At 36.2% G+C, this 20,998-nt stretch overlaps 2 protein-coding genes across 2 annotated transcripts; one reads left to right on the top strand and one right to left on the bottom strand.

Moving 5' to 3' along the window:
• Positions 1–4,342: 4,342 nt before the first annotated feature.
• LOC129956581 (uncharacterized) lies at positions 4,343–5,122 on the top strand. The gene has a single exon (XM_056068508.1). The coding sequence runs from the start codon at positions 4,343–4,345 to the stop codon at positions 5,120–5,122; it is 780 nt and encodes a 259-aa protein (XP_055924483.1).
• Positions 5,123–14,847: 9,725 nt separating this feature from the next.
• Positions 14,848–20,901, bottom strand: LOC129956579 (uncharacterized). The gene is made up of 2 exons (XM_056068507.1): positions 20,593–20,901; positions 14,848–15,513 (listed from the first exon to the last, which is right to left on the bottom strand). Exons 1-2 carry the CDS (start codon positions 20,764–20,766, stop codon positions 14,848–14,850), a joined length of 840 nt encoding a protein of 279 aa, XP_055924482.1. The 5' UTR covers positions 20,767–20,901.
• Positions 20,902–20,998: the final 97 nt, after the last annotated feature.

Genomic DNA, 20,998 nt, shown 5'->3' with positions numbered 1-20,998 from the left:
ATTTATCCCCGTACATGAAATGTAGAGGTCGTCAACGTATAAATGGCCCTTCACAGTAGGCGATAGTTGTCTTAAAATACTATTCATTTTTAAAATGAAAAGCGTCACACTTAAAACGCTGCCCTGAGGGACACCTTCCTCTTGGATGAAGAAGTCTGAAAATTCGGACTGCACTTTAACTTGAAATTTCCTGAGTTTCAAAATTTTTTTTATAAAAATAGGTAGGTTTCCTCTTAGTCCATGATCATGCAAATCTTTCAAAATCCCGTATCGCCAGGTCCGATCATATGCCTTTTCGATGTCGAAAAATATGGCGACTATGTGCTTTCTTTGTAAAAAAGCGAGGCGGATGTCTGTTTCAAGGGCCAGAAGATTATCGGTGGTGCTACGACCCCTCCGAAATCCACTCTGAGATGGATGAAGAATGCTATTGTTTTCCAAGTAATAAATTAGTCTGCGATTAATCATCCGCTCTAGTAATTTACAGAGGCAACAAGTCAAGGCAATGGGACGATAGTTTGACGGATTCTGAGGATCTTTTCCTGGTTTCAACAAAGGAATTATTATTGCATTTTTTCAAATAGTAGGAAAGTAGTGTTCGCGCCAGATACGATTGTAGAAAAGTAATAAGGCTTTTTGAGACTCGACTGTTAAATGTTTGATCATGGAGTAGCTAATATTGTCCGGTCCTGGAGAAGAGTTGTGGACACTAGATAAGCATGATTGTAATTCAAGAAACGTTAGATCGCAGTTGTAGGGCAATGTAATCCGAGAATTAAAGTTTAACGCTTGTTTTTCTGCATTCTTTTTGTAATTCAAAATTTGAGGAGGGTAATTTTGGCTGTTAGAAGTATACGCGAAAGTTGAGGCAATGCAATTTGCAATATCTTTTAAGGATAAAATTGTATTTCCTTTATGTACTAAAATAGAAACGGCGTTATTGTGAGGAACACCTGAAGCTCTTTTTACTTTATTCCACCGAGAACGGCTAGATATTTTAGAGGTGATATTAGAGACAAAGTATCGCCAAGAAATTCTTCGACTGCGTCGTTGTATTTTTCTGGATTCTGCTCTGGTCTTTTTAAAATGGATAAAATTTTGTGTTGTGGGATATCTTTGAAAAATGCTCCAGGCCTTTTTTTGTTTTTTGTATGCCTGTTGGCAATCGGTATTCCACCAGGGCTTGTTTTGTTTTCTTATGCTACCGGACGTTTTTGGGATAGAATTGTCTGCTGCGTCGATTATAGTGTTGACAATATGTTTTAATGCTTCCTCAATAGTCGAAGATTTAATTATATGAAAATTAATATTAGCCAGAGAGGTGAACTTCTGCCAGTCTGCTGCATTTAAAACATATTTAGGAGGATGATAAGAACCAGTGATACTGTGTATATTATCTGTTAAAATTAAAGGAAAGTGGTCACTATTATATAGATCATTGTCAACCGTTAAATTTAGAAAAGGTAGGAGTGCTGGAGAACATATTGCCAGATCAACTGAATGGAATGTTCGCGTTGGTAAGTGAAAATGTGTTTTTTCATCTGTATTTAAAAGGCATAAATTATGGTCAACAAGCAGTTGTTCGATTTTTTGACCTCGAATGTTTGAATTACAACTCCCCCATAAAGTGTTATGACCGTTAAAGTCTCCCAAAATAATGAACGGAGATTGGAGTTGGGAAATTAAGTTATTCAGATCTGTTTGATTAACTGTTTCGTTGGGAGGCAAGTAGAGACTGCAAATGGTGATCAAAGATTGCATGTGAACGCGGATTGCCACTGCTTGAAGATTAGTGTTCAGAATCAAAGGTATGGATGGGATATTACTCGCTGTAAGAATTGCAACGCCACCAGACGCTCTATTTTGCATATTGCGTTTACTAAAAATTTGGTAATTAGGAATATTATTTTTATCTGTTTTAAGATACGTCTCTTGTAGTGCAATACAGGTTGGTTGATATTTATAAATGAGGTCTCTAAGTTCTGAAGACTTGTTCATAAACCCTCTGCAGTTCCAGGAAATAAATGCAGCCATTAATTACAAAACAAAAAAGAGAGACTGTCTAAAGTAGAAGACTGCAAAGGGAGCTAGAAATCACCAGCCTCACTGGTGGACATTTCATCTTCAGATGGATGAACTTTAAAAAGTGAATCACTATCTTCACCATCATCATTAAGATTTTTCTTTCTAGAATCTTTTAAAAAGTCTTGTCGGGTAGGTGACCGATTTTCAGAAGTATTTAAAATATTTTGATCTCTTTTATTGGCTAGTAGGCAAACACGCTTGCTAGATTTCGATTCCTTCACTTTCTCTTTATCATTTGACTTCTTCATTTCTTTATTTTCCCGAGCACTTTTTGCATTAGTCTTTACAGGGGATGAATTGTTTGTTAATAAGGATATATTGGGATTACTTGGAGATTTATTTGATGCCGTCTTTATATCTAATAAATTATTTGTAGGAATTGCAGATGCATTTGCTTGTTCATCACTGCCAATGGTGGGATAAGGTGGATTTGGTTGAATCTCTGGTATAGGAGTTGAATTGGTAGTTGCCTGTGATACGGCGGAGGATGATGAAGCATTCTCCCAAGACTTTTTAATTGCAAGAAGTTGAAGCCAGTCACTTTTTTTAATTGTTATTAAATCATTATTAACAGGATTATTTGCTGTTGTAGTTGTTGTAAGCTTATTTATGGCAGAGGTTGTTTGTTGTGATACGGGGACTGATGAATTTAGTGCAGATGCATAAGAGAGATTTGGTTTTGGTGTTCTATCGGTGACTATTTTTCGAGCATCTGGTAAAGAGAGGTTTTTTGTTATTTTAACTGTCAGAATTTCCTTTTCTAATTTATAATGTGGGCATGATCTGGAATACGATGGATGATCACCTTCGCAGTTATAGCATTTTGTTTCTGTAGAACTGCAGGTGTTGCTTTCGTGATCTGAACTAGAGCACCGAACACAAATTTGTTTTCTCCGACAAGCTGTTATTGTGTGGCCAAACTTTTGGCATTTAAAGCAGCGCAGTGGATTAGGTATAAAGTGTTTAACCGGGCAGTTAATATAAGCTATTTTAACGGATTTTGGCAGTACAGGAGTGTCAAATATAAGAATGAGATGCTTTGTTGGGAGGTTCAGACCATTTCGTTTGATTGTAATTCGGCGGACTGATATGACTTTTTGGCTTTTCAGACATTCTAGTATATCATCTTCCAGATCTTTTTGAAATTCGCTTTCGGAAATTACGCCTCTGGAATGTTTGAGTGTACGATGTGGAGCGACTTTGACATCTATGTTCCCTATTTTTTCTAGTTTCAATATATTTTCCGATTGTTTCATATTCATTACTTCTATTAGAAATTTTCCGCTGTTCAGTTTTTTAATTGATTTTACCTCACCGACAAGGGCAGAGATACTTTTATGGATTAAAATGGGAGAAATGTTCTTCAAGTCATTGCTTTCAGAAAAATTACAAAAAATTTCAAAAAAGCATTACTGTGTTGATTATTAGAAAGACCCATGCGATATTTAGAAGTATTCGGGCCCGACGGCACCGCCCACCACGGAGCCCAACAAGGGATAGCAGCCACCGGCTCCAGACATTCCCAGCCTCGGCGCTTACCATGGTGCTAGCCGGAACCTATACGCTGAGAGTCACCCCCGGGGACAGTGACCACCCTTAACGCCAAGCCCAAGGAGTGACCCTTTCGCTTGATCCCCTTGAGCAGCCCAGTCATACATCTGGGATACCGGCCGATTGACCACATCAGGGACCGAAATGTATCACCCGTCTAAAGAGTCGCCACGCACGGCAAACACGTGGGGTTTTTGGCTGTCCATGAGAAGCAAGAAGCAAACAGAGCGGCGACAGCTTCTCATGGAGAGCTCCCTCGCTTACCGTCGAGGGATGGAAGAATGAAGAAAACAGAAGGGGAAGGGGGGATTAAAAGAGAGAAAGGGAGAGAAGAGAAAAGGGAGAGGGGAGAGAAGAAAGAGTAAAGATCCCTGGGTACCTCGGGATTGGGACACCCGTACTGACCTAAAGAAGGTGAGCCCCTGAGGGGGAAAACAGAAGGGAAGGGGGGATTTAAAGAGAAAGGGGGGAAAGAAGAGAAAGGGGAGGGGAGAGTAGGAAGAGAGAAGAAAGAGTATAGATCCCTGGGTACCTCGGGATTGGGACACCCGTACCCACCTAAAGAAGGTGGGCCCCTGAGGGGGTCAGTGAAAAGAAAAACCAAGTTAAGGAGGCGGGCTTCGAAATTCCTGATCTGTTGGTCGCACTGCAGCTAATCAGAAGACTACCAGCTGAATATGATCACTTGGTTCAAATACTCTATAGAATGAAGGATGCAGAGTTTACACACTTGGAAGTTGAAAGACAACTAATAAATGAATCGGGGAGAATCCAATTAAAGAAAAAGGATTTGAACATTACGGAGAACGCATACAATGTCGGATCATCTCCTGGGCAAGAAATGAGCAAGAAATCTCTTGAACGAAGTGGAAACGTGTTGGACCCTACAAGAAGTCCTGGTCAATACAAGAAAAACCGTAACCCTAAAGGTGTGGGGCCGTGGTGTAAGTATTGTTCCCGGAAAGGACATACTGAATCTAAGTGTTACAAGAAATCACAAAAAGAAAAGAAAGCTTTCAATGCAGAAAGTGCATTTTATGTATATAATCCATCAGCTGAAGTTTTTGCAGTATCGAAGGATTTGGAGCAGTTTCTGGTAGATTCAGCTTCTACTTCTCATTTTTGTCGTGAGCGAGATTGGTTCAAGAACTTCAGAGAACTTTCACCCACCAAAGCCTTACTGGCTGATAAAAGACACACATGTGAAGTAAAAGGGGTAGGTGATATTGATTTTTGTATTAAAGATGTTAAAGGTGATGTGCATATAACTTTAAAAGATGTTTTGTATGCTCCCAACATAAGGAGAAATTTAATTAGTGGAGCAAAAATGGATCTTGCTGGTTTAAAAATTAATTGGTGTAATGATGTTATGCGGGTATATCATTCTAATAATGAATATTTCTTTTCTGTATTTCGGCAAGAAATGTTGTATATAGTATATGGTTATCCTTTAATAGAAAATGTAATGCATACTAGTGTAGATTAACATGACATAATCTTCTATGTATTACATTTAAATGTTCCTATGATTAAGGATATGAGTAAAAATCATTCAGTTAAAGGATTAGAACATGTAAATGTTAAAACGAAATATGAACCTTGCATTGCTTGTAATCTAGGCAAAGCAACTAGAACTTCTCTGAAGAATATTGTTTATAAACGGGTAACAAAATCTGTTTTGGAAAAGGTGCATATGGACTTATGGGGACCAGCACCTGTAAATTCTTTGGGAGGCAGTAAATATTTTTTATCGATAATTGATGATTTCTCTAGGAAAGTAGATGCATTTACTCTTAAGAATAAAAACAAAGTATTTACCGTTTTTAGAGAATACTTATCTAGGGTAGAAAGAGAATTGGGTTTGAAACTTAAAAGTGTCAGAACAGATAACGGCATGGAGTTCTGCCATAAAGAATTTGAAAAATTTCTAAGAGAGCTGGGTATTAAAAGTGAACGAACAACCATTTTTACACCGGAATTAAATGGGGTCTCGGAACGATTTAATAGATCTAGTATGGATGCAGTCAGAACTTTGCTACAGGATAGTGGATTACAACCACGATTTTGGGCGGAAGCACTCCAGAACTATGTGTATACTAAGAACCGATGTATTCACAAATTAACTGAGGGAAAAACTCCTATTGAAATATGGTCGGGACGTAAACCTTCCATTAAACATTGCCGTATATTTGGTTCATTAGCATATGTGTATGTTCCAAAAGCTTATAGGAATAAATTGCAACCCAAAGCTAAGATTGGAATATTTATGGTTTATGCAGTAAGTAGAAGAGGATATAGGGTATGGCTACCAAAAGAAGGAAAGATTGAAGAAAGTATTCATGTTAAAATTGATGAAACAAAAAACGGGGTTCAAACTTTATTTGGTAAAATTAAAAGGTATGATTACGCTTGGTATCAATTGGATCAAACTTTGAAAGACGGAAGTTATACGAAATTACAGGATGATAAAACTTGTTTACCGGAAAATTCACCCTTGTTAAATATTTCAACTTGGGAAAGACTAGAAAAACCTAGAAAACAAAGCAAGAGAGTAGATGTATTCTATTATCCACCTAGTAAAGAACGACTTAGATCATTAAACGATGCTAAAAGGTATTGCGAGAAAAACAATTTAGTCTTTGATCCAGATCAGTTTAATTTTAAACCAACAACAGTAAATACGCGTTTTGATCAAAAATCAGATAGTGAGGAAGAAACTTCGATAGATTCGAACTCTCTAGATGAAGCGAACTGTATAGATATTTTTCAACATGAGATATACATGTCCGAAATTCCAAAAACGTATGCAGAAACTCAGAATTCTCCAGATAAAAGTAAATGGGATGAAGCTATGTCGGAGGAAATTGAAATGATGCAGAGTAGAAAGGTCTGGGATCTAGTCGAGCCAAATTCTAATATGAAAGTTTTAGGTTGTAGGTGGGTATATAATATTAAGCAAGACGAGAAAAATAATGTGAGGAAATATAAATCGAGACTAGTTGCACAAGGTTTTAAGCAAAGACCTGGTGTTGATTTTACTGATGTGTTTGCACCACTGTAATTTTGTGAATTTTGATGTAACTTGTGAATTTTGATGTAATAAAATTTCTATTTGTTTTGTTAGTATGTATTTTAGGCTGGAACCACGCTCAAATAGATGTTAAAACAGCCTATTTATATGGAAAACTTGATACTCCTGTTTATATGCAGCAACCAGAAGGATTTGTTGTTAAAGGATGCGAAAATCATGTTTGCCGGCTGCATAAGAGTATTTATGGTTTACATCGAAGTGGAAGACAGTGGAATATAGAGTTAAATAAGGTTTTAATAAAACTTGGTTTTCAGCAAAATGAGCTGTGTAATGGTTTATATACTAAAACTGATTGTATTCTATTAGTGTACGTAGATGATATAGTTGTTTACAGCAAATCGCGAAGAGTTCTTGAAAATTTAATTTCAGATTTAAAAAGTAAATTAGAAATAACCGAATTAGGACCAGTTAAATACCTTCTGGGTGTAAATTTTGAGCAAATAGGGAATTGCGTGTATTTGCATCAAAATACATATATAAATAAACTTATGATTAGATTCAAGAATTTACCTAAAAAGCGAGTTTCATTACCTTTGAAAGTAGATTGTATCTTGCCAGAGAGAGTAAAAGAAAATGAGATAGAAGAAACGGAATTGATAAGACAATATCCATACCGAACTCTAATTGGATGCTTATACTTTATCGCGAATAGGTCCAGGCCGGACATTGAATTTGCTGTAAACACTATGTCACAATTTTGTAGTTGTTGTTGGGTTTAATGGCGCAAGAGCCATTCTTGGCCATACTGCGCATCACAATTTTGTAATGGATATACTTATCATCATTGGACTGTTGTAGTTGATATATTAAATTATGTGTTTGAAACCAGACACTATAAGATAAATTTGTCAGATACTAGAAGTAATGTGTTAACTATGTATTCAGATTCTAGTTGGGGATGTAAGTTAAATGATAGACATTCAACTAGTGGCTATATAATGTTTTTTGGAAATGTACCTATAGTTTGGAAGTCTCAAAAACAAAAATGTATTGCTTTAAGCTCAATGGAAGCAGAATTTATAGCTTTAACTGAGAGTGTAAAATGTATTATTTGGTATTCAAGAATTCTAAAGGAACTTAATTTAATTGATTTTGAGATTCGTGAAGTGTATTGCGACAACCAAGCTGCCATTCATTTTTCTAAAAATAATGTTGAGAATAATAAAACGAAACATATTGATATCAAATATAAATTTGTTCAGAAATTATTATCTGAAAATGAATTTTACCTTAAATATTTAAATTCTAAGAAAAATTTGGCTGATTTCTTAACAAAACCTCTTGTGAAAGAGAACCTTTATTCTGTAATAAAGCATATATTTAAAATGGATTCTGTGACCGATGGGGCCGAATGTTGCATATTCAAATCAAGCAGAGGTCGGTCCCAGAGGAGCAACATTATTGGATAATCATTTTGTAACCGGAAGTACGTGGTATTTCCGGATGAACTGTCATTGGATGTTTGTTCTTTTTAAGTAAAAAGAACAGACATCGCCTGTGTGTATATACTGTAACTGTATAATCTTATAAATTCTACTCATCCTGTTTGCATTGCGCTTCAAGAAACTTTTTTGAAGCCGGATGTTAACTTGAAGCTACGTGGTTATAACTGTATGAGAAACGATAATGATACTTGCAGGTTCTTTTCTGGTGGAGTGTGCATTTTGACCTCCAACCTTTATCCTAGTACAGTTCTTAACATACACACTCCTTTGCAAGCAGTAGCTGTACAAGTGCACGTGAAAACCTTGGTAACTGTTTGCTGCATATATTTACCACCAAACGAAACTATCTCTCAAAATGACCTTAATATTTTGGTTAATCAGCTTCCAGCACCTTTCATATTATTAGGTGACTTGAATGGCCATAGTACTTACTTTGTGGTGCTCTAACACTACCAATTCCCGTGGGCGACAGATAGAACAATTCATTTCTGATAACTGTCTCTGTCTGCTCAAGATGTTATAATTAAGGAAAGATCTTTCTCATACTCGAGATACTAGCCCAGGTGTCGATGGGATTACCTACATACAGTATGCTTCGCCATTTAAACGAAACCTCTCTTTTGCATCTCCTACACTTGTTTAACAGAATCTGGAGTGAGCAATCATCATCTTCAAACATTCGTGACTTGGTGGGAGAACATCGCCATCCAAATATTTTTACTTTCTTGAAAGAAATTGGTGTTTTCCATTTTATTTAACTTGTTCAATTTTATCTTCACATTTCTTGGTTTTTGCAAATTTTACATTAACTTTTTAGAACTTCACTGAATATTTTTTATCTTTAACCATGTGTTTGGCGCAGCATAGCCAGATATGGCTCTTGTGCCACAAAATCAGAAATAACTAACTAACTATAGCGACAGCATGAGTTCATTGCAAACGCTCTCTAATTTTCACTGTCAGATACACCCAGTTGTTCATGAAATATTCATCCTTTTGCGCACTATCCAGAATCAGGGTTTCTCGGTTCTTTTTTGTTGGGTTCCCAGCCATGTCGGGATTTTTGGCAATGAACTGGCAGACAAAGCTGCTAGAGATGCCTCCTTATTTTTGCTGCGCCCTCTTGCTTTTTGTGATATCAAGAGGTCCTTTGCTAATTTCATATATAAATCATGGCAGGAAACATGGGATCAAAAAGTCAATAACAAGCTGCACGCTGTTAAACCAGCAATTGGTTTGTGGTCGGCTCTGCCTTTGCGAAGACATGATGTGAAGTTGACTCGTCTGCGTGTGGGGCACACCCGTTTCACGCACAAATATTTACTATTCGGAGAAAGGGCACCTACATGTCCTACTTGCGATACTGTTTTTAGTGTTAATCATATTTCGATTGAGTGTCCAAATTTTAATACTCAGCGTATTCATTTTTTAAAACTTCATCACTAACAATGTCGGACTTAGTGGGAGTCAAGCCCCATGGAAATCTTTTTCAGTTTTTAAAGGCCATTGGTTTTTACGGATATATCTAGTTCTTACAATTTTTTAACTTTTTACCGTGTGGAATTCAAACTTTTAAAGTAACTCTTTTAAAACTCTCTTGATACAATTATTTTAACGTTTTTTCTATTCCACGATCGTCAATATTCTAACCATACGTTTGGCGCAGTTTAGCCAAGGTTGGCTCTTGAGCCACTATAACTCACAACCAACCAATCCACTCAAACACTTCCAGTAGAACCTTGTGGAAGAAGGTAAAGGCTGCTAATGGTATCCATAGTGAATCCTCTATTCCTATTTTAAAAACGGAAAATATGACGCTCTTCGCTCCATTAGACATAGCAAATATTCTCGGTCAAGCATTTGCACAAGTTTCCGCTATCGATTCTTACAGCCTTGCCTTTTTGGCAACTAAGAATCGTGCGGAACGGCTGCCATTGCGTTTTAATGACCGAAGTACCTTTCTTTACAACTGTAAGTTTAGTATGTATGAATTGGAAGCAGCATTATCGAAGACCCACGATACCAGCCCCGGGCCAGATGGAATTACGTATAATATGCTTCGCCATTTAAATTCAACTTCCCTTTCCAATCTGTTATTGCTATTCAACAGAATTTGGACTGAGCAAATGTACCCAGCTCAATGGCACGAGGCTACTGTAATTCCTATCCTAAAACCTGGCAAAGATTCATCAAACCCTCTGAATTACCGAGCAATTGCCCTGACGAATTGTATATGTAAAACCTTTGAGCGCATGGTCAATGTCCGCCTTATGTACGAATTGGAGAGACATGGATGCATCTCCCCGTTGCAGAGTGGTTTCCGCAGAGGTAGATCTACATTTGATAACCTCATTTTACTGGAAACCCAGATACGCAACACATTTGTTAGGAGGAATCACCTTGTCTCCATATTTTTCGATATTGAGAAGGCATACGACCGAGCATGGCGCTATGGCATACTTTCGACACTTTATAATTTTGGTTTTAGGGGAAATCTTCCCACATTTTTACAGAACTTTTTATCACATCGGACTTTCAGAGTCCGTGTAGGCAACTTTTATTCAAGCTGAGGGAGTTCCGCAGGGAAGTGTCCTCAGTGTTACACTTTTTATTGTTCATATTAGTCAAGTTTTGTCTGTTTTACCTTCATCTGTTCATGGAACTCTTTACGTTGATGATCTGCAGATCTCTTGCCAAGGCTGCAGTATAAATCTCATTGAGCGTCAATTACAGAATGTAGTTAATGAAGTGGTAATTTGGTGCAACAACAATGGACACGCGATCTCTCCCTAGAAGAGTAGGTGTATTCACTTCTGCCGAAAGCGAACCATTCATTCGGATCCAAATATCTATATTCAAAATGTACTCATTCCTGTGGTGAGTGAAGTGTGGTTTTTGGGAGTGATATTCGATAGAAAGCTTACATTTCTTCCGCATATTTTGAATCTGCGGAAGAGATGCGAGAAAACGTTAAATATATTGAAGGTGCTCTCCAGAACATCATTGGGTGCTGATCGAACCTCCCTACTCCGTATTTATCAAGCGGTTATCCTCTTCCGCATTGACTACGACTGCATGGTGTATGGTTCTGCACGCCCTACAGTTTTTCGGCGACTGGACACCATCCACCACACTGCTCTGAGGAGGATCTGCTCCGGAGCATTTAGTACTTCTCCAATTGAGAGCTTGTATGTCATTTGTCACTAGTTACCTCTTAATTTGAGGCGTAAAAAGATATCAGTTTCATTCTATTTCCGCACGTGCCTCATCACCCCATTTGTCGCAACAAGCTTCCAGTTGCTCTCCGTAGACTTTATGGTGCCCGTCCTGCTTGCATTCTGCCATTCTGTGAGAGAATCAAACCCATACTACACAACTCGGACCTCAACGATGTAAGAATCAAAGTTAACGACCCATTTATGTTTCCACCTTGGGATATCCCTCAATTTTTTTTTTTTTTTTTTTTTTTTTTTTTTTTTTTTTTTTTGAATCCCTTCACTGGTTTCGACAAATCGTCAACAGCTCCTGTGGTTTTCCAACAGCTCTTTTTGCTTCATCGCTATCGGTATTCTTCGTTTGTTCCAATTTTCACGGACGGCTCAAAATCAGCTGGACATGTTGGTTGTGGTATTGTACTGCCTGCTGATACACTGAGCCACCGTCTTCATAATTGCTGCTCTGTTTTTACTTCTGAATTGATGGCAATTTTCTGTGCACTCCAGAAAATTTCTCCTTCTCTACAGCGTAATTTCATCATTTACTCTGATAGCATGAGTGCTTTAGAAATGTTGTCTAACTATAATAATTGTATGCACCCAATTGCTAACCGCATTTTACTCATTTTGCGCTCTTTGAAAAATAACGGTTTTAATATTATATTTTGTTGGGTTCCGAGTCATGTTGACATTCCAGGAAATGAAAAAGCATATTCGGTTGCAAAATCTGCGACGGCCTTTATGAGGACTGGACTTCCATTTTGTGACGTTAAGGTGGCATTCACCCGTCATATAAATTCCTCTTGGCAGGAGGCATGGGGTCTGCAGATCCATAATAAGTTACACTAAGTGAAACCTATCATTGGTTCTTGGCCTGTTCTTCCAATACGCGAGATCGATGTTAAATTGACTCGTCTCCGTATTGGACACACTAGATACACTCACAGGCATCTCATTTTTGGTGACAGGAAGCCAGTGTGCCCTACATGCCATGTTGATTTTAGTACAAAACACATTTTGATTGAATGCCCTGTATTTAACCATCAACGTATATATTACTTTCATACATCATCAATAACTTTACAGGACTGGGTGGGTGAAAAATTCCAGCCAAATATTTTTAACTTTTTAAAAACCATTCATTTTTATGCTTGTATTTAGCACTTTTTACCTTTTTTGTTTTGCATTGTCTCATTGTTTTACATTTTCATATGTTAACACATATGTTTATTTTGTAATATCGTATATTTAATTTTTGCAATACTATCTTTTATAAAGTTTTATGTTAATATAGATTTTAATATTCGGCTTTCATTTTACCGTTTGATTGGCGCAGTATAACCATAAATATGGTTCTTGTGCCATAAAACAACAAACAAACCTGGTGGGTGAAAAATTCCACCCAAACATTTTTAAGTTTTTAAAAACCATTGGTTTGTATAGTTGTATTTAGCATTTTTTAACTTCTGTTCACATTCAACAATTCACATTGTATTTTCATCAATTTTCATTGTAACGTTCGTATTTCGAATCAGTATTTCATTTATAAATTCATTAACCTTATATATTTCTGCACTTTCATTTTCCCCATTTTTTGATACATTTGGCTTTTATATCTTAACATGTGTGTTTATATAAATTATTTTTGTTTTTTTTACCATCTGCTTGGCGCAGCATAGCCAAACATGGCTCTTGCGCCAAAAAAAACCGAACAACCAACCAACCAGGAACGTTGACCACCCTTAACGCCAAGTCCCAGAGAATGGCTCTTTCGCTTGATCCCTAACAGACTAACCAAGTGGTTAGGATACCAGCCTATTGGTACACCGGAAACCACAGTGCACCACCCGTCTAATGGGTCGCCATGCACGGCAAACACGTGGGGGTATTTACTGTCCATGAGAAGCAGAAAGCAAACAGAGCGGTGACAGCTTCTCGTGGGGAGCTCCCTCGCCTGTCCTCGAGGGAAAGAAGAATGAAAGCTAACAGCAGAAGGCGGAGGGGAGAATAAGCATAAAGGGAGTACAGATCCCTGGGAACCTCAGGATTGGGACACCCGTACACATCTAAAGTAGTGAGCCCCTGAGGCGCCTGTAGACTTCGGAGAGCTTCCTGCAAAATGTCGGTAAAATGGACAAACATCAAAGAGCCCGAAAATCTGTTTGGGCTACGGGGGCGTGGGGGTCAAAGAAACTAAGGGTCAGTTTGTTTTGAGCAGTCATCCGAAGCAGTTGTGTCCATCGTTTTTCTAGCGGTTTGTAATAGTGGGGTGGAGCAATGAAATTGTAATTGAATTTTTGGATCTGTATGAATCAGAATCCATATTATGAAATCCTCAACATCAACGTCATAAAGATCGGGCCCAGGTACATGATGCCTGGAGGCGAATTCAGAGCAGTATGAGCATTGAATGCCCTTTCAATTTATTTTTAAAAAAAGAATGAAAATGTATTGTCCTCTTTCAGAAAGCTGGCGATGAAAGTGAGAAAGAGTTTATAACAGGTTCTGCAACTGATGAAATTTACGAGCCGGAATGGTTTACGTACCAAAAAATGCAATCGTTTCTTCATTCCGTGTATACGCCAAGGAGTACCAAAACATCCGAGGTGAGAAATTCATTGTCTTTTCTTATTAACTTATTTCAGTTTTTTTTTTTTTTTAATATTTGAAGCTACTCTTTTTTAATATTTGTTTAGTAATTTAATTCTAATTTAATTATAAAGATAATTAATAATTATCTCAACTAAGAAAGTTTAAATTAAAATTAAGATTAGAAAGTAGCTACTATTTACATGAACCTATGTAATGAGTCGAGGCGATTAAGATTAGAGAAAAAATTATGTGACAGCTAAATTAGTATAACAGAAAATATGGCATTTTCCTTCACTATTAGTATAAATTGTTCAAGTAATTATTCAAAAATGTTGTAACAGTATTAGCATACTTTAAGAAAAGAAATTGTAATTTAACCCTTTCAGGGACGGTCATTAAAATTTTACACAAATTTCTTATCATAATTGCAGTAATTATGAATATTTTAGGTTAATAAAGATTTTTATTAATGTTTTAGGTAATTTTAAATATTTAAAATATTAAAAATGCAATTTATGACATATTTATTACGAAATATCTAAATTATATCTTATATAAATAATAAAAAATGGAAACCAGTGCAGTTTAATACAAAATATCAATTAAGAATAAGAAATATCTAACTAAAATGCCAAAAATATATATTCACAATTAAATTTAAATTGATAAATATCAAATAGAAAGCAAAAACAAAAAAATTAGCTATATTTAATCTTTAATAATATTTATCTTGCCAAGATAATTTCCCACTTGTTGAGAAATACTCAGCAAAGCAGTTGCGAGTAGCTTTGGCTACTTCTCCCGATTTTCTAGGGGCTTTCTTGAAGGGCATGAAGGAAGTCATTCCGCTTTGATCATTTCTCCACGATCAGGGAACAACTTCCCCATCTGCTTCGGTATCAAATGTACCCGGTGTGGAATAAGATGATGATGAAGAAGCACTTTTTCGCATGAAATTATGCAAAAGGACACACGCTAGAGTGACATCGCTCACTTTGTCCGGTTGTAATGCCGTCGATTTTCTGAAAACTCGAAAAACTGATGTCATTATGCCGAAAACATTCTCAACAACACGTCGTGCACGGGAAAACCTGTAATTGAAAATTCTCTGTGTGCTCCCTTTTTCAAAATTACCAGGATATGGCTTCATCACGTGACGACTTAAGGCGAATGCTGAATCGCCAAGGAAGACACACGGCAAATTTTTACCTAATGGCTGCAATTTGCTATCATGCGGAAGTTTCAGTTGTTCCATTTTCAATTTCGTTAACAAAACTGAATTATTAAAAACTCCCCCATCACTTAGCCGTCCTTGATATCCAATGTCCACAAACGTAAAACAATAGTGTGCATCTACTAGAGCCAGTAGTACCACGCTGAAAGTCCATTTATAGTTAAAAAATTGTGCTGATGTATTATTTGGGCACTGTATCACAACGTGTTTCCCGTCAATCGCTCCCAAACAGTTCGGAAAGTTCCACTGATTTTCAAATTGCTGTGCTATGCACAGCCACTCATCTTCATTTTCGGGCAACTGAAAAAAAATTTAACATATAATACAACACAAATATAAAATTATTATAAATGTAATAAATAGCAAATAATGCAAATGTAATCAACAGCGTGATTTCAATAAGGCTAAAAATTACACTTTATTTTCAGAGACTAGAAAATATTTCTGAGAAGGATATTGATGAAGAAACACCATCTAGCCACACTCATCAATTCCTAGCTCATCCCAACACATCTCAGGATGAGGAATTCTCATCAGGGAATGGTGCTATTAAAGGTGGGTCGCCAAGAGGGAAAAAGAGAAATCAGCTAACATCGAAAAACGGATGGACCAGGTTTTTTTTTACTTTTTGAAGGAAGTTGCTGCAGAGCCAAAAGCCATCAGAGATGAAAGTTTTTTTATTTTGTGAGTTGCTGTGCTGTCAACACAGAGCTTTAGATTCTGAGACCAGAGAAACAGCAATTCACGAAATAAATAACGATGTTTAATTTGAAGAAAAAGAAGCAGCAGCAGCAACAACAGCCAAAAATATTTTCTATTACAAACTTTTTACCTGCGCAGACTAGTGCATCACAAAATGAAAATCAAAATTTCAGTTTTAATAGATAAAAATAAAATAAGTCATTTAAAAAATTTCCGAATTTCAATTTATGAAAGCCTTATAAAATTTGAATTTTTTGTGTATATACCGGGTATCCCATAAATTTGTAAATACTTTAAAAATTCATAAAAATTGAAGGACTGGGTATATTTGAATGCGGTTTGCGTAACTATTAGTCTCATAAAGGGAGATTATTTTTGATACAGAAAAAAAAATCAAAAATTTGTCAATAGAGGCGCTTCACACAAGCAAATCAGTGGAAATATGCAAATTAAAGTCTTATGAAAGGCAGAGTGAGCGACACATCATTTCTAAAGGTTTGTATTAAGATGTTGACACTGGTGGATAAAGCACTATTGGTAAAGTTGTTTTATGTCAGAAACGAATCGGCGGCTGAAGCCTTACGAAAGTTTAGGACCCAGAAAAGATTGAAGAAAGGTTCAGGTCCGATCGCCCCTGCTGGACTTGTACGCCGTTCCTAGTACGCCGTTTCGAAGAAACTGGAAGTTTGTGTCATCGCCCACGCAGTGGTGCACCTCGTTTAACAACAGTCCGTACCCCCGATGTCTCTTCGCAAATGGACACGCTAAGGGAACAGTCTACAAGTGCAGTCAGTAGCGCACGAGAATTGGCACGAATAACTGGTATACCAAAGACTTCGGTGTACCGTATCCTTTATGGTGTATTGCAATTGTACCCATACAAATTGCAATCGCTACATCAGCTCTTACCAAATGATGCAACTAAGAGATTGGAATTCTCAAATCGGGCTCTGGCGAAAAGTGAAGATGATCCGCGATGGTTGCTGAAAATATTGTGGACAGATGAGTCTCATTTTGCTTTGCATGGAACAGTTAATACCCATAACTGTAGAATATGGGCACATGAGAATCCACATGCTTACACTGAGAAGCCCCTGCATTCACCACGGGTTACTGTTTGGTGTGGTTTCACTGCATCCATTATTGTAGGCCCTTTTTTCTTTGAAAAGCCCTGTAAAAAAGCAGGATGGAAGACATGTTTAGTTAATGCAACAAGTTACTTGGAAATGTTACAGAAGGAAGTGATACCGTCCTTATTGGAACACGATGTCCTTGACACAGTGACATTCATGCAAGACGGGGCACCTCCTCACATCGACACCGAAGTGAAGGCATTTTTGAGAACTTTTACTGAAGAACGGATAATCAGCCGTCACTCTACACATGAATGGCCCCCACGCTCACCAGATTTAACACCCCTTGAGTTTTGGCTATGGGGTTACCTTAAGTCTCGGGTGTACCACCATAGGCCAACTTCGTTAGTGCAGCTAAAGGAAGCCATTCGCCACGAAATCTCATGCATTCATCCGGATATGCTGTATGATGCAGTTACCAGTGTTGTCTCCCGCTTCCAAACTGTTATTTGTGGTGATGGCGGACACATAGAACAAGTACTGTAGTACTGGTGTGATACGCATGTAAACAATTGCTTGCATGCAAATAAAAGTATTTTTCCCGTAGAATTATATGTTTTGCTTGTGTTTAGCGCCCTCTATCGAAAAAATTTTGAACTTTTTTTTTGTATGAAAAAAAAATTCCCCTACATGAGAATAACAGTTTCGCAAACCGCATTAAAATATACTCATCCCTTCAATTTTTATGAATTTTTAAAGTATTTACAAATTTATGGGACACCTGATATATTATCATTAACATCTAAGATTTCTTAATATGTGACGTTTTTGGTGAACATTTTCAAAACTTTCAAATATCTTAGAAATCAAATTCATATACTAATTCAAATCAAATGCTAATACAAACCATACATTTAGATAAGAAAAAATGTAGTAGAATTAAACAAAATCTTAAAAAATAGTAATCATTATATTTATTAATATATTAATAATATTAAATTTAAAATATATTTGTACAGTATAAGTATTTTAGTACAATAAAGAAAGTATAAAATTTTAAGCCAATCTTTTGGTACTATTTTGAGTTAATACTAGATATTGGGAAAATTATGCATGAAATTTATTGGAGAGAAATGTATTTTTAGATTAATTTTTAAAAGTATAATAATAATATATGATATGTAAATAAAAATTTAAATTAATATATAATACTTACATATTATATTAATATAAAATATGTAAGTAAAAATATTAAAATTCAAGTGAGTGATACAATAACAATTGCATTACCAAAGTTATGCGAATTTAATAAATACTGCAATATACGGATAAAGTGAAGAATATTGTGCTCCCGAGTTTGTCGCCAATATTGCAACCCATCGGATCGCTCTTCTAGCAACCCTACTGCCGTTTTGTTTACTACTTGTTGCAATGTTTGAGTTGTGCATAAACTACAACTATATTATGAAAAATGTTAAATTAAAAATGTTGAAAAAATATCGATTAAAGATTTTAATTTTGTTCTTTATTATAATTAAAAGATATTTTCTTCTTTCTTTTTTTTATTGTGAATACGTACAAAAAATATTTATTCTTTTGCAATTTTTAATTCTCAGTATGCGCTTTAAAAAATCGTCTGCATTCTCACTTTAAAAGACAACTGCAATGGAATTCTTCGCAGTTCTCGTAATTCTTTTGGTGTTCTAACGGTTGGTTCTCTTCATAATTTGTTATGTCGGGAATATTTCGAACCTATAGAATGGATGAAGGGTGAGTTAAATATGTATATATACAGGATGGCCATAATTAAACTGACAGTGCTCACAGTGTTCTGTAGCACGATCTATTTGCGAGAATGACGCCACATTTTGTAGGAAGATAAAACAAGACGGGGGACGAAGGATTCTGCGAAAAAAAAATAGTTCCAAAAGTCACCGCTAGGGGAATATGCGGCGCTGTGTAATAGAAAATAGAGTGTTAACAAATGCAAATCAATACGGAAATAAAATTACCTTTTATTTTGCACATTTGCTAATTTAGTTCAAGTGCAATATGGCAACAGTTTTAAAAAAGCGAAAAATTTACATAAACACCGATAAAGTCTCTTTATCTGCAATTTCACTTACTGGGTAACAGAGAACGCGGAGCAGCAGAAGTTCTTTATTCAAATTTCACGTTACATTCATTGGCACAGTGCCAGAGCTGCTTGGGCTTTAAAAGGCAATGTGTTACTTTTCGAAACAATCGGATTGAAAGTTTATGTGTAATGTCTCCTTCTTTAGTCGAGCGTGCGTTACTGGTCAAATTCTTTTACCTCAACCAGTGCAACGCGACTTCTGGCTATGGAGTTACCTTAAGTCCAAGGTCTATCAAGGAGTTGTCCAGGACCTGGCTAAGTTGAAGAATAACATATCACGGACTGTACGGGAGATTCCTGCAGACATGTTACTTTCTGCTGTTGTGAATACTGTGCACAGAATGCAATATGTGGTCCACAAACACGGCAGCCACATTGAACAGGATTTGAATGTGCAAAATAAAAGGTAATTTTATTTCCGTATTGATTTGTATTTGTTAACACTCTATTTCCTATTACACAGCGCCACATATTTCCCTAGCGGTGACTTTTGGAACTAATTTTTTTTTCGCAGAATCCTTCGTCCCCCGTCTTGTTTAATCTTCCTACAAAATGTGGCGTCATTCTCGCAAATAGATCGTGCTACAGAACACTGTGAGCACTGTCAGTTTAATTATGGCCACCCTGTATATATATATACTTACGAGTTGAAGAAGTTAGGAAAGAATGCTTGTTTGAAATTTTGTATTGAGAATGGTTTGATATCGAACAGGCAGAATGGATGAAGAGTAATTGAAATATATTTTTTACGAGTTGATGAAGTTGGGAAAAGGATGTTTGTTTGAAATTTTGTATAAAGAATGTTCCTTCTTTCTCCGTTCTTTCTTTTCTTTTGGTTACATACTGTTTCTGTTATCCACACAGTCCTTATGTTCAATGTCCTAGCGAAGCCGTAGGATGTTTTTTTTAGTTAAAAAATTCTGTAGAAGGCACCGGGCAGTATGAAAAAAATACTTATCAGTTAAAAGTCCTAATTATATGGCGGGAAATGGCAACCGTAACTGATCCGCGGAAGTATTTGTTTATTTTCTCCGCCATCTTTATTGGCATTGTTGGTGCACACTATAATTCACTTTTACCTAATATACTTTAATTACATATAAAAAAAATTTCAATATTTTTATACGAATAATTGCTTAAGTCATACTTCATTGAAAAAAATTACAGTTTAAACTATTTTTTTTTTTTAAATATTCTGTCTCTTGAAACGCACTTACCAACTAAATATCTATTTCCAATTCTGATAAGACCTAAACTATCTCTACTTCTTGTTCAAGTACGTACAAAAGCGTTTGAAGCACAAAAGGCGAATAAAAATGCCAATGAAATAAAAAGAAATATAATTGTGGGTTTTGTGTGAGCACATGTGTATCGCTGTATGTGAACAGTGAATAAGCTAATTTAAACATCATCAATGCTTATGATTATTTTACTTCCATGCTTTAAAAAAAGTATAGTGCCTTTTACCTTTATTTCTTCTTTCAGTTCTTGTATGATGGCTTTACACACATCATCTATACATCTAGATATAGTCTGTTTTGAAAATTTAAATAAATAAGACAGGCTGGCATAACTGTCACCGGTTGCGAAAAATCTTAATGTAACCGCAATCCTTTCTTGAATCGGAATAGTCTCTCTCATGTTGGTACTTTAATTCGCAATAAATTTTCCAATTTTTCCCAACAAAGATTCAAAATTAGTAGCCGACATTCGGCAAAAATTTTCAAATTTGCCAAAGGGCTCTTGTTTTAAATCAATCAGCATATCAGTCACGCTGTATCTGTAAATAAATATATCGCTGTTAGATTAAATGTAGCTAATTTAAGCGATTTATTCATTTAAATTTTATAAATAATTTATTACAATCAAAATT

The sequence above is a fragment of the Argiope bruennichi genome, chromosome 11, assembly GCF_947563725.1.
Source record: "Argiope bruennichi chromosome 11, qqArgBrue1.1, whole genome shotgun sequence".
NCBI classification, from domain to species: domain Eukaryota; kingdom Metazoa; phylum Arthropoda; class Arachnida; order Araneae; family Araneidae; genus Argiope; species Argiope bruennichi.
Note: the sequence above shows the minus strand (reverse complement) of the source record. Positions and strands in the feature narration are given on the sequence as shown.